This window comes from Lactuca saligna, chromosome 2, assembly GCF_052625555.1.
Source record: "Lactuca saligna cultivar CGN05327 chromosome 2, ASM5262555v1, whole genome shotgun sequence".
Classification (NCBI taxonomy): domain Eukaryota; kingdom Viridiplantae; phylum Streptophyta; class Magnoliopsida; order Asterales; family Asteraceae; genus Lactuca; species Lactuca saligna.
This window is the reverse complement of record NC_136418.1, coordinates 190,980,111-190,993,143: the sequence shown is the minus strand read 5'-3', so window position 1 is coordinate 190,993,143 and position 13,033 is coordinate 190,980,111. Positions and strand designations below refer to the sequence as shown.

General features: G+C 35.5%; 2 protein-coding genes across 2 annotated transcripts; both read right to left on the bottom strand.

Moving 5' to 3' along the window:
* Positions 1 to 5,122: 5,122 nt before the first annotated feature.
* Positions 5,123 to 8,864, bottom strand: LOC145028636 (putative inactive receptor kinase At4g23740). The gene is made up of 3 exons (XM_078977355.1): positions 8,334 to 8,864; positions 6,043 to 7,329; positions 5,123 to 5,953 (listed from the first exon to the last, which is right to left on the bottom strand). Exons 2-3 carry the CDS (start codon positions 7,265 to 7,267, stop codon positions 5,286 to 5,288), a joined length of 1,893 nt encoding a protein of 630 aa, XP_078833481.1. The 5' UTR covers positions 7,268 to 7,329; positions 8,334 to 8,864; the 3' UTR covers positions 5,123 to 5,285.
* A 1,952-nt stretch (positions 8,865 to 10,816) lies between these two features.
* Positions 10,817 to 12,777, bottom strand: LOC145028635 (Ubiquitin-associated/translation elongation factor EF1B protein). Its single transcript, XM_078977354.1, has 5 exons — positions 12,493 to 12,777; positions 12,236 to 12,288; positions 11,506 to 11,670; positions 11,228 to 11,335; positions 10,817 to 11,157 (listed from the first exon to the last, which is right to left on the bottom strand). The coding sequence occupies exons 1-5, from the start codon at positions 12,701 to 12,703 to the stop codon at positions 11,029 to 11,031; spliced, it is 666 nt and encodes a 221-aa protein (XP_078833480.1). The 5' UTR covers positions 12,704 to 12,777; the 3' UTR covers positions 10,817 to 11,028.
* Positions 12,778 to 13,033: the final 256 nt, after the last annotated feature.

The following is a 13,033-nucleotide window of genomic DNA, read 5'->3' as shown; positions in this document are numbered from 1 at the left end:
TTTGTACCACTTCCTCATGTTGATTATTGGTTGGATTCAAACTGGACGATTGAAGCAGATTACTCAAAACTTTCTGTTCATCGAGGACAAAGGCGTGCAAATCGAATTCATAATGAGATGGACATTCGTCATCCTGATGAACCTCGTACACTATGCCACCAGCCAGGTCATAATAGAAGAAATTGTTCAAATTCTCAACCAAGATTCAATGAGTAGTAAACTATGTTTTTGTTTTATTGTGTTGTAAATTCATGTTTCATTGATCTTGTATTTCCTGTGTGATTTTGTATTATGATTTTTAAATTTTAGTAATGTAATCTTAGTTATGTGTTTTCTTATTTCTTATTGTTATAATATTAAATATTAGTATTAATGGAAATGTATAAATGAGATATATTTGGTATTGAAAACTAATAAGCATTAGTTATAAATTGAATAATATACTTACATTAAATATTATTAAATTAAGTAAATGTATAAAATACAAATAAAAAATAAAATAAGATGTAGTGGTAACATATTTCATAAAATAAGGGTCAATGTTGAATATTTTTATGGATTATTTTGTATATTTAATATTTACGTAAATATAATAAGTAAATATAATAAGATGTAGTAAAAATGTAGAAAAAAATACATAAAAGGATAAAGTTTGAACATATTATAAAAAACTAAGGACTATTGTTGTAAGCTGTGAGGATCAATATATATATTTACGTATTCATTTAGTGGGCCAGGAGCCCCATTTCTACAAAGGCATTCAAAACAGCCCCATTTCTACTAATCTTTTTGAAAACTGCCCCATTTTTGCAAATAACTCCATTAAATCCCAAATATGTGTCTAATGGGCTTAGTGAACCTTAATGGATCTAAGGACCTAGCTACTAGGCCTAATGGGCTAATGTGGGTTGGAAATCGTAATTAGGGTTTGAAAAACCCTAATAAAATAAAACTCTAATTTGGGACTTATCAGGTCCGCAACGGAATTATTTAATGAACTTAAATTATTAATTCGCAATCATTGCAAACTAACCTAAGGCCATATGGGACTTAATGGATTAAGTTCTTAATGGGTTAAGTAAGAAAACTTAACCCTAATTGTCATTTATGTGAAACCCTAATTTCACTTGGGTTTTGTGTTGGGCTTTTCCTTTGGGCTTTTGTAATTGGATTATTAATGGGTCATCCAAGAATAATCATATGGACTAGAATATGTTTATGGGCTTAGGGTAAGGCCGATATGAGGGTGTGGGCCCAATTTGGAAAATTAGGTCATGGACAGGCCAGAGTTTGGGCCTTGATGATTATATGATGTTAGGCCTTAGAATAAGACCATGTAGAGGCTTAGGCCCAATTTGGAAAATTGGGTCATATGTTGGGCTTTGACTCATAGTTGACTTTTAGGCCTTTAGATTGGGCCTTGGGCTTGAATCAAGCTAAGTTGGGGTTAAAGTAGTATTTACCCCACGCATGGACTTATAGTTATGTATTGGAACCCAATTATTAATTGGGTGTTATTTTGATGTTGATAGTTCGGGAACTTGTCATCCAACAGCTGCGCTTGGATCTGCAGGACTTCATCAATGGCAGGTGAGTCTTCTCACCATACCCATGGGTCTAAGGCACCAAGGCCGACCCATTATGTGATTATGATATACGGGTTAGCCATTATGTGTTTTGATATGATATGTGATTGTGTGGTTTGCATGAAGACCCCGAGGGGAGCCCGTGTCATTGGATGTAAGACCATGTGGGGTAGCCCATGGTAGTCCGAGGTAAAGACCATGTGGAGTAGACAATGACATTGGATGTAAGACCATGTGGGGGAGCCCATGGCAGACATAGGTAAAGACCATGTGGAGTAGCCCATGACACTATTACAGGTTTTATGTATGCATGGCTTATGTGATATGTGTGTAGCTTTTATAGCTAACATGATATGTGATATGTTGATTGTGTTTATCGTACGCTCTGCGAAACTCACTAAGCTTCATGCTTACAGGTTTTGTTTATGGTTTCAGGTACTTCATTTTCAAAGGAAAGTAGTCAGCTCGATCCAGTGCATCACACTATGTTTTCCGCACAGGAGATCTTTGGGATTACACTCTGATATTATTTTATGATGACATGCTTGATTATTGACACACTAGTTTTGACATGAGATATTATTATGACTGTTTTATACTTATGGTTTTATGTAATAACTTAATTAAAACGAAAATTTTAGCCCTGATTTTTGGGTCGTTACAATAATGATATGTGTGAAATTTATATGGGACTAGGAATGAAAATCACTGTACAAATACTAGAAAAATGAAGAATGTTTATCAAAACAAATCAAAAGTGGGAAGAGAAGGTCTTCTGGAGCTTGATTTAAAAGGGAATATGCTTGAGAGCAAATATGGAGTGAATGATTTCATTTACTTAATATGTGAAAAGAGGAATGATCTCAAATGTAACTTATATATGAAGAAAACTCATGAGGCGGTTGCATTGGTAAATGGTAAATGAATCTTATCACCTTGGTATGCTGAATTTGGATAAAATATGAGATATTTAAGGGTGTTTTCGGATGAATTACATATATAAAGAGGGTTTTCAGACTTAATATCACCTAGGAGATGAGTTTTCATTCCTAAAGTCAAAAAGAAAGGAGTTTTTAAATTTAAGGTCAAGGGGAAAAGGGTTTTCGGATCTACCCTCCTAAAAGCAAGTGTTTTCGGATCAAGGCAAACCGAAATCACCATTTTGAACCAATTCGAAAACCATAAACCCTATTTCCTTTTAATTATTATCGGTGAAAACACATATATGAGGTTTATTAATGGTTTAAACCCTTAGCCTTTCTACTTATGTTCATTTATAACACCTTAATTTAGCTTAGGTTTCAATCAATACTTCTTTGTTAGCTCTATTCACAAGCTATAAATGATACAATTCAACAAGGATTGCAATGTGTTAAGTTAAGGTTTAGGCTTCACTGGGTCTAAAATTTCGAGTTGTGACAGTTTCAGCTTATTGTTACAAGTATTTCGGATGATCGCGGAAAAGCACACGCGTGATCGTGCACATCTTCCTATTCTTTGTTATTGGATCTTCGAAAAACTCTGATTTTGAATAATACTTTTGAAACAATGACTCTTTTTGTAAACAAGGTTGCTTAATGTTTGATTTTAAATTTTAAAATTTCTATGATTTTTTTGGAGTGTTACACCACGAATGGCATCACTTGATGTATCCCAAAAAATCGTCACAAGGCTGATCGATTCGAGATCTCAGATGTGTGCTTCGGTGCCGCTAGCGAACCTCGATTTGTTTCATGTTACATTCATATACGATGATCGTTAGAGTCGCCTCAAGACTTGCGTTCCGGGAGCGGCCTCCGACGATCAAGTTAGTATCGATATGAAATGGGGGTCACGTCTTCGAGTGGAAGGAACCCGATCGTATGTAGAGAGAGAGAGAGAGAGAGAGAGAGAAAGAGAGTTAGAACTTACTTTGGGATGTGGGTTGAGAGGTGTATATATATATATATATATATATATATATATATATATATATATATATATATATATATATATAATGTTGGGAGTATCTTTTTATCTTGGAGAATAAGTTTACAGCTTTGCTTGAAGAAGGTAAGTGTATGAGTTGTACCTGAGGTGATGGGTGTACCTTTTTGTCTTGGGAATGAGTAAACATGAAATGATTGAACCAGAATTACCGTTGAGATATGTATATCAACACTAGGGGTGTTAATTTATGATACGACACGATAAAAATACACGAAACGAAACGAAATCGGCACGAAATCAAAATTCGAATTCGTGTTCGTGTCGTGTTCGTGTCAAGATTAAAAAACACGATGTCGTGTCGTGTCGTGTTCGTGTTCATAAATCGACACAAAATTGACACGATTAAGCATATGATTATCGTGTTTTTCGTGTTTGTCGTGTTATATATCTTTAAGTATGAATGAAATACACTAATAGTTATGTAATATTATCTTTGTCGTGTCGTGTCGTGTTGTCGTGTTTTAATTGGTTCGTTTTTGTGTTAATGAAAAAAAACACGACATCGTGTCATGTCGTGTTCGTGTCATCCAAAATCTTGTAGTGTCGTGTTGTGTCAAACAAAAACACGACACGACTGCCCGATTTAACAGCCCTAATCAACACTCATCAACCCAATCAATTATGGGTTCATTTTATTAGTATAAATAGACACTCATGTTATTGTCATTGATATAAGTTTCTTTAAGAAAATGTATGTAATCAACATTATTGTCCAATCTTTTTATAACATCAGACAAGCCTTACAACTATATTTGGTTAAATGTTCTAAGCTAAAAACCACATCCATAACAGATGTTTTACGAGGCTCAAAATATACAACTGGTTTAAGAACAAAAATAGCTTTGTAATGAACATCCATGATCACTAAGTTACTTGGAGATGAATTCGAGCCCATAATCTTTCAACTTTTTAATTACTCTTCATGATTACAACGATCGATTGTATTAGAAATTAAGATTGTATTTGGTATGTCACAACTAACAAGATAAGCTAACTTATTTTTCAAAAATTTTGAAGTTGTAATGTTTGAAAAACCAAAATAATAACTTATAAGTTAGTTTTTTAGAAATTACTTAAACTGTCTTTTTATAAGTTATTATTATTATTATTATTATTATTATTATTATTATTTTCAAATATACATTTAATTAATCTTAGAAAACATATTCCTCTAAATGTCATTTTATATCTTCTACCTAACTTTCAAGTAACTTTTCAATTAATACGTCAAACATAACCTTAAATTGGATGTGAGTAAACCCTAATTGACCGTTACACATTGGAGGTTTGGGTGCAATTCACTTGTCATCCTAGAATAAGACAAGTAATATTTGTATAGTTGAAACAGATAATACGAATTATTGCGAATCATAAAGTTATTTTTCAATCAAATATAAAAACGCAACGGTCGATGGTATTAAAAAAATGAATAAATATAAACAAAAATAATAATTTGCTAACCTATGTCCCTTAAAAAATCTCAAATAATCACATATCCTCGGAGGCAACCGGATTTTGACTATGAATAGTCAAACCTCAAGCAGCAATTTTGTCAACGAATATGAGGTATCAAGAAACAAATCCCCAATAAAATAATATTGACATTACCAACCAATAACAACCCCCATCTTCATCTCTCACATACATTTTTAAATATTACAATTATTTTCACAACTAATTTCTTTAAAAAAAAAAAGTTAAAAATTAATCTTACATTGCAATTACAGACGACCCTATCTGTTGTGCTACCACAGGAGACGCCGACACCTCCGTCGCCGGAGTAGACACCTCCGACACATCCATATTTGTCGGCCTCCGAATATTCTCCACCAATTTCACGACCTCCGCCATCTTGGGCCGCTGTTCCGGCAACCTTGCCACACATTGCATCCCAATCTGCAACATCTCCACAAGCTCCTCCTCTATATTCGGGTACCTCAAAAGCCCCACATCAAAAACCTCAGCCGTCCATTCCTCCCGGACCACCGAGTTCACCCATCTCACCAAATGCACAACCTCCTCGCCGCCGGTGGCATGAGTAGGTGATTTTCCGGTGAGGAGTTCCAACAGGACGACTCCGAAAGAGTAAACATCTGATGCTTGGTAGACTTTCCGGGTGTCGGATACTTCCGGTGCCCGGTAACCGCCGATACGCATCACCGGCGGCGCTAGCGGTGTCATTACTGCCGCCAGGCCAAGATCACTTACGCAACCGTATCCCTGTGGGTTTAGGAAGATGTTGGAGGCTCTGATGTTTCCATGGACAAGCTTTGTGTTTGTTTGGGTGTGGATATATGCGATCCCTCTCGCTGCTCCGATGGCTATCCGCAACCGGCGATCCCAATCTAGTGGACTCCGGTGATCCTCGCCACTTTTTGCTGCAAATTTATAAACGGATTAATGTAAACAAAAAATATAACATGAAACTCCTCGAATAACAAAAAAACAAGCCAGATTATAAGCGTACCATGCAACATTGACGAAACACTCCCTTGATCGTAATAATCATACACCATCAACTTTTCGTCTTTGGAATAATAATAAGCTCTCAAAGGAACAACATTCTCATGTCGAATATTCCCAACAACCTCCATTTGGACCTCAAAATCTCGCTTCGCCGCTGCAACTTCCTTCAACCGCTTCACAACCACCGTGTTTGCATCCTCCAACGCCGCTTTATAAGTCGTACCGAATGTTCCCTTACCAAGCACCTCAGCCGAAGCTCTAAACAGATCCTCAAGGTCAAACGCCAGGCTACTGCCTTCGAAGAACACAAGATTTCCATTTCCGTTTACATTTTGGCTGCCGGAACGCAGTTTCGTTACCTTTTCTTCTTTCTCCGGTCTCCCGGAAACCTCCTTTTTATTAGAATACCGGAGTATCATTATCAATGCTAGGAGTACAAACGCTAAAGCGCAACCACCGATCGCGATTCCGAGAATTGCAGGTTCGCCGATTTTTGAAGATTTTTTGGATGACGGTTGGGCGGCCGGAGAAAGAACCGGTGGCGGTGAATTCAAAGGAGAAAGGTCATTTCCGGCAAAAGACGAGCTGGGGAATCGTTCGAGAGACTGAGGAACAGGCCCGGTGAGATTATTGTTCGACAAATCGAGAGCTTGCAAACTTGGGATGCTAAGATTAGGGATTTCGCCGGAAAAGGAGTTGTTAGCAAGGTTTAAAGCAGTGAGGTGGCTTAAATTCGAGATGGAAGGTGATATGCTTCCGTTGAAACCATTGTTCGAGAGATCAAGTATCGAAAGATTGTTCCAATTTGAGAAATTTACAGGCAATGGGCCGTAGAGTCCGTTTGATTGAAGATAGAGAGCTGTTAGGTTCGTGAGGTTGGAGAAATCGGGCGGGAGAGGACCCGTTAACCCGTTTGATCTCAAACTCAAGATCTGAAGATCCGACAATTGGCTTAGAGTATTCGGAGGAATAGGACCATGAAGACTAAACGCCGGCAAACGAACGGCGATGATTCTTGACTCATCATGATTACATGTTATCCCGGTCCAGTTAACACAAGCTGAAGAACCCATTTCCCAATTGATTTCGCGACTATGCGAAATGCTTTGTATGAAATTAAGTAAAACTTGCTTATCTTCCAAAGGCTCTCCGGTGACCATGGATACAGTTGCTCCGAACAAGAAAATTGCAGACAACGTAATCATGTTCTTGTTCTTGACTGTCATCTTCTGCGTTGATGATATATAGTTACAAACTCCAAAAGCTATAGAACAACGTTTCTGCTCATCTGAATAAGAAGATGGTGAGAATTAAAGGATATACATATAGTAGTATGTTATGTAAGTAATGATTTTCATAAATAACCACCATTATCATTATCAGACCAACGTTGAATATAAGGCTTAAATTCTAATTGAATCGAGTACAGCTAACTTGTATCAGAGCGAACGTTATAGTCAAACAAGAAACGTAAATGAATTCAGTTTGTGTTGGTGAGTTTCTTTGATTTTTGTTCATCTTCTTCCGTACTTTACTGACTTCTGATGAGATGAGTTAAAAACAGGGTAACAAAATATATAATTAGTAAAAAAATACAAACTACTTTTATTAGTTTTTGCTTATTATAGGATCTTATATTCAAATTCTTTTCTATTTATAATATTATACTTCAAATATTTTACATTGTATTTTAAAAACTATGGATCATGGCTTTGTCCTTCCAATTTCTTTTTATTTGGATATTGCATTTTGAACAATTTACTCAATTAGAACAATGAAATTGTGACATTGTTATAACTGATTAAAATTTCCAAAATAGAATATTATAATAAGAAAAATTGTCAACTCGAAGTAATCAGTCTCAAATCCCCAACTCAAATAAAGTTTGACTCATTCAAGTTAAAATGGAGTTGGAGCTTGTATTACGCTTGACTGGTTTCTACTCGATTGTTACTGGCTTATACTATAAGCAAATACAATATTACAAAATCACGAAGCAAATATACAACGATGAAATAGAAACAAGAAACTGAAAAGTGATTGGACTCCGGTTCTCAGATCTCAGTGAAGATCAGATAAAACCATCGCAGTGATTCATGAATTTCGTTAGAACCCAACAAGCAAACAGTTACATCACTCGATCAACACAGAAATAGAAAAAAACGACGACGAATTTGTAATCGAGAAGGGAGGAATCCTTACCAAATTACATACAAACAAACACAACATCACAAAATAACGGTGAAAATATTAAACACAATGAAGCAGACAACGAAAGTTAATTGAACTCACTTTTTCAGATCTCTGTGACAATTAGGTAAACCCATTGAACCCTTTGTCAGAATGTACAAGCAATGAGCTAAACAACTCGACCAACACATAGAAACACATGTACTGAAGGAGATTAATGAATCTAATAGGCGGAGAGAGAGATTTTGGAGGTTGGGAGCAGAAATTAATGGAGGTAGGGTGGAAACAATAAATGGAGGAAAGAGGGAAGGAGCTGGGGTATGGAGAAATCAATGAGATTGGAGAGATGAGCGGAAGATGCACGTGGTGATAAATGGAACGTAGAGGAAGAACTCCAGCGTAATAATTAATCAATTTAAACACCTAAGATATGTAATGATTTGGAGGGAGAGGGAATTTAGTACAGGTTGTATTGACTATTGATGGCTAGGCTGTAGCTGGAGGAGAGAAAAAGTGTTCCGCCATTTCCGCGGGTGGAGAACGGAGGAGTTAAGCACCGACGAACACCACAACCGCGGAGCTCATAACCCTCAGTCTCTCGTGAATTTGATTGATTGTGCTATCCCTGCCTCCCCTTATAAAAACCTGGATTTTTACAAAAAGAACTATTATATGAAAAATGTGATAATCGGTGAAACGGGCCAAAAATTTATAAAAATTCATGTGGTTTTCTCCGGCTTAACTGCCGAAAAAGTAACCAAAGTTTTTTTTTTGAATAACCATTATATTAAATTTACATTTTATAAAAACATTATAAATTTAGATGTTTTTCGAATTAGCAGAAAAAGAAATAATTTAATCTTTGAATTAAAAAAAAAATCATTACCCTAAAAACTAAACTTCCATTTGTTTTTTGCAACTCATTAATGAAGAAAAACTTAATACGGTTTATTTGAAAAAAAAAAAAAGCTTTAGTGGTTAAATGAAAAAAAAAAAATCCAAATTGGTTGTCATATTTACATATTTAATTATTACATGTGACAAAAGACAACGAGCGTCTTCATATTACTCGAGTTGAAGAAGTAAAAAATTTAGACAAAAATTGTGAGTTTAGCACATAAGTTTTTATCTGATAAAAGAGTGTCAATAGTAGTAGTAGTTTTGTTTATTTAACTAATGAAAAGCCTAATATTGGGGTAAAATATGTTGGTTATTGTTTGAGTCAGAGAAGGGATGTCAACGGGGGCAAACAGAGCGGGGATTGCGTCCCCCGCCCCTATCCCCGAATTTTTCATGTTCCCCCGCCCCCGAAATCTCTAGCCTCCCCATCCCCACCCCCTCCCCGAATCCCAGAATTACGCCCGCCCCCGCCCCTGTTTTCCCACCCCCGTTTGGGTTGATTTTTTTTGGGCGAACGAAGGTGTTGTTTAGGCTAAAATAAGTTATTTTTTGAGCTAAAAGAAACCATTTTTGATAAAAATAGTTATTTATCGCATAAGTTTATATATTTAAAATAAAAATATTATAACATCTTAAAAACGTTATATTATAAACTTAAAAACATTATATTTAATTGAATTTTGGAAGTTCAAAATCATTGTTATTATTTATTATATTTTTATAATTAATATATATATATTAATATAAATAATATATTAACGGGGTCCACATTGGGGGTTCGGGACGGGACTACCCACCTCCACCCCCGCCCCTGAAACTAAAACGGGGGTTAACATTGCCCCCGCCCCCACCCCCGTCCCCGATTTTTTAAACAAATATTCCTCATTCGGGATCAGGATCCCACGGGTTCGGGGTCCCACGAAATTTTTTGACATCCCTAGTTGGAGGAGTAAAGACAAAGTTTCGTCCAACTAATATAAAATAGATCATACAAGTAAAATAAAATAAAAAAATCAACGACAAAAAAGTTTGGAACTTTTAAAAGTATTTCGTTCCAAGTATATACCCAAACCTATCCAACGTATGAAATTGTTTCTTATAGAGGGTATAATAATCTATAGTATTTTTATAATAATATTAAATGTGTCAATACCTTGTGAAATTCCATAAAGAAAGCTAACAAGATATATAGCCCGGGCAAGCTATGTATATATTTTTGATGAATTATGATTTAGATTAGCAAAAATTAATAGTATATTGATAATTACGTAATTTATATTATATATATAAGCTTAGCAATTCAGACAGACGTGTTAAGGGAAAAAACTAAGAATTATTGGGGAGATAAGACTTAAGACTTGAGAGGGCGCCTACCAAATCCCAGTAGCTACGCCTACGTATAATATGATATTAAAAGTTAAAATATGCACAAATGACCGACCAGACGTAACATGCCATTGAATTATTAAATAAATAAACAAATAAAAAGCCATGCTACGTTTCATGGTTTAATTATATATGTAGCAGTCACCTCCATGCCATTAAATCCTTACTATACTATTCTATTCTTTTTTGTCTTCAACTTGATGGCAACTACATGCTTGGAATTGGCATAATAAATTAATCATACATATGATCCTAATACGGATTTTAGTTGACAAATTATGTTTTCGTTAAGAGATATCTTAAAAATATGAATACTGCATAAACATACGTCACCAGGAGTGAGTTGTTCATGACATGACATTAGTAGTTAACATTTGTAAATTCAATTTACACAAACAAAGAAAACCAACTACTATTTTACAAACCCAAAAAAAAATAATAATAATAATAATATAATAATAATAATACACGCCTTGAGTTTAATTTTTTGTGACAGAGAGACAGAGTCTGTCTATGAAGTGCTCAAAAAATTAACTGCAGCCTCTTTATCGTTGTCATGGGTGAACAATGCTTCTGCGACACTATTAGCTTCAAACCCCATTTCTCTCAACACACAGTACCCATTCACAAATTCCCTGACCTGTAAAAATTAAAAAGTAAAAAAAAAAAAAAAAAAAAATTCTAAAGACAAATAGTAGCAGTTAGTTTACCTTGGTTGGATTATCTCCATATTTGGCAACTGCAATAGGTACTGCTTCTCTGTTAAGACCTGTCGCCAAGTATTTCCCCACCACCGGGTCTACACTACCACTAGAGTTCTGCATCCATAAGCCCACAAATCAAAATAGACCCCTTATTTATGCCAATAATTATAACTATTCCAGAAAAATGAGAGCCCACTTGGTAAAAAGGAAGAATAGCAAAAATGTAAAAGCTATCACTTTAGATTAAGTTTTGTTCTTATTAAGTCAAAAAGAAGAGGGCATACCGCACGAGATATTGGTTTTGCAGTCTTATGGGGAAGGTTCTCCAGCCCGAGCTTGCTCCAATTTGGGTTTTCTTTCTCTGCTTCTGCAAGTATCTTCCTTTCCAGTTCAAAGTCAAACTGAAATGTGCTTCGAGGAATCTCTCCAATGTGTGGAGACAATTGAGGCTACAATTTTTACAAGTATTTTCATTAAGGACCACAACATCTTGCAATTTAAAAGGAAACCCAAAATACAATACAAGAGGCTCCGCTCATCAACTACAACGCTTTACATCACATATAGAGATATAGTGTACACAATTTAATCTATAGTCTACATAACCATTTAATAAATACCTTCTCTATCCTCTTTCCATCAGTAAGATATCAAAAATCTGATCATTTGATTTTATAAGCCATTATCAAATTCTAAATCGAGGTTTAGGATCATCAGGCAAGTTAAAGTAAACGGAGTATAGATATCTGCTTTGGTATTATGTACATAAACTGATGCAAGAAAAGCATTTCAATAAACAAACAGAACAGAACAAGTTTGTACTAATATCCCAAATACCCAAAGAAAGGCCAAAATATGCATGTATCTTCGAATGAAATTGATAACAGTAGGCTAAGAATTCAGTGCTCATGGACATGTCGATTGATAAAAAAAAAAAACAATATCGATAGTCATCAGACATTGATCATTAAAAAAGAAACAGCAAAGAGTTTGAATCAAGTACAGAAAGGATACCGGTGGTGTAATCCGAAACTCCGGTTTTAAAGTAACCCTAATCCCCATTCCTGCTAAAAAGATATCGAAATAGATTAATCAGTAAGCAAACCTTCAACTAATAGCAATTTCCATATACAGATCATAATCGAAAATGAAACAAGGTTCCAAATAATATTCAAAAACATATTATTCTTCTTATCTAAATGAGCTTAGTAACGACTAAGAAAATCAATAAACAGATACCTAAAATCATTCTAATATAGTCTACAACTTACAGGAAGAGGAGTTGGTGTTATTGCGAGCAGGCGCATGAACAACAGAGTGACCACCGGACTGACTAATCTTAGGGTAGAGCGACGACGGTCCGTACATCGGATGACTCGATGGCGGCATCGGCGACCCCGAAGATGACGGCGTTGGCCTGTTGTACACAGAAGATTGAGAATTATAGGGTGGATTCAACCTGTTTCTGAAATCGTAATCCATTGGATGGAGAAATTCGATAGAATTGAGGCTTGAGGATCGGGAAACAAGAGTTTTCTATGGGAGAAAACATGGACATCAGACGGGTAAAAGAAACGCGGTTGCCGTTGACCCGCCGGTATCCGTGGATACTTCGGTTCGGCCCAATTGATTGAGGATATCAATTCATCCGTTACTACTCCATAGTGTTAATAACAAGATAAATATAAATTATACAGTAAAAAAGCATGAAAGTAAGATAATTTTTATTTTCAGTACTTTTAATGAAATTTTTAACTATGACTATTATGATTATATGGCATTAGAATGGATTAATTAGAATGGATTAGAAGA

Excerpts from the sequence above, each read along its gene's own strand:
- LOC145028636 (XM_078977355.1), bottom strand. The coding sequence starts at position 7,267 with ATGACAGTCAAGAACAAGAACATGATTACGTTGTCTGCAATTTTCTTG. Across the intron at positions 5,954-6,042 it reads TGTTTCGTCAATGTTGCATG|CAAAAAGTGGCGAGGATCAC; the intron begins GTACGCTTATAA and ends ATAAATTTGCAG.
- LOC145028635 (XM_078977354.1), bottom strand. The coding sequence starts at position 12,703 with ATGGATTACGATTTCAGAAACAGGTTGAATCCACCCTATAATTCTCAA. Across the intron at positions 12,289-12,492 it reads TAACACCAACTCCTCTTCCT|CAGGAATGGGGATTAGGGTT; the intron begins GTAAGTTGTAGA and ends ATATCTTTTTAG. Across the intron at positions 11,158-11,227 it reads ATGGAGATAATCCAACCAAG|GTCAGGGAATTTGTGAATGG; the intron begins GTAAACTAACTG and ends TAATTTTTACAG.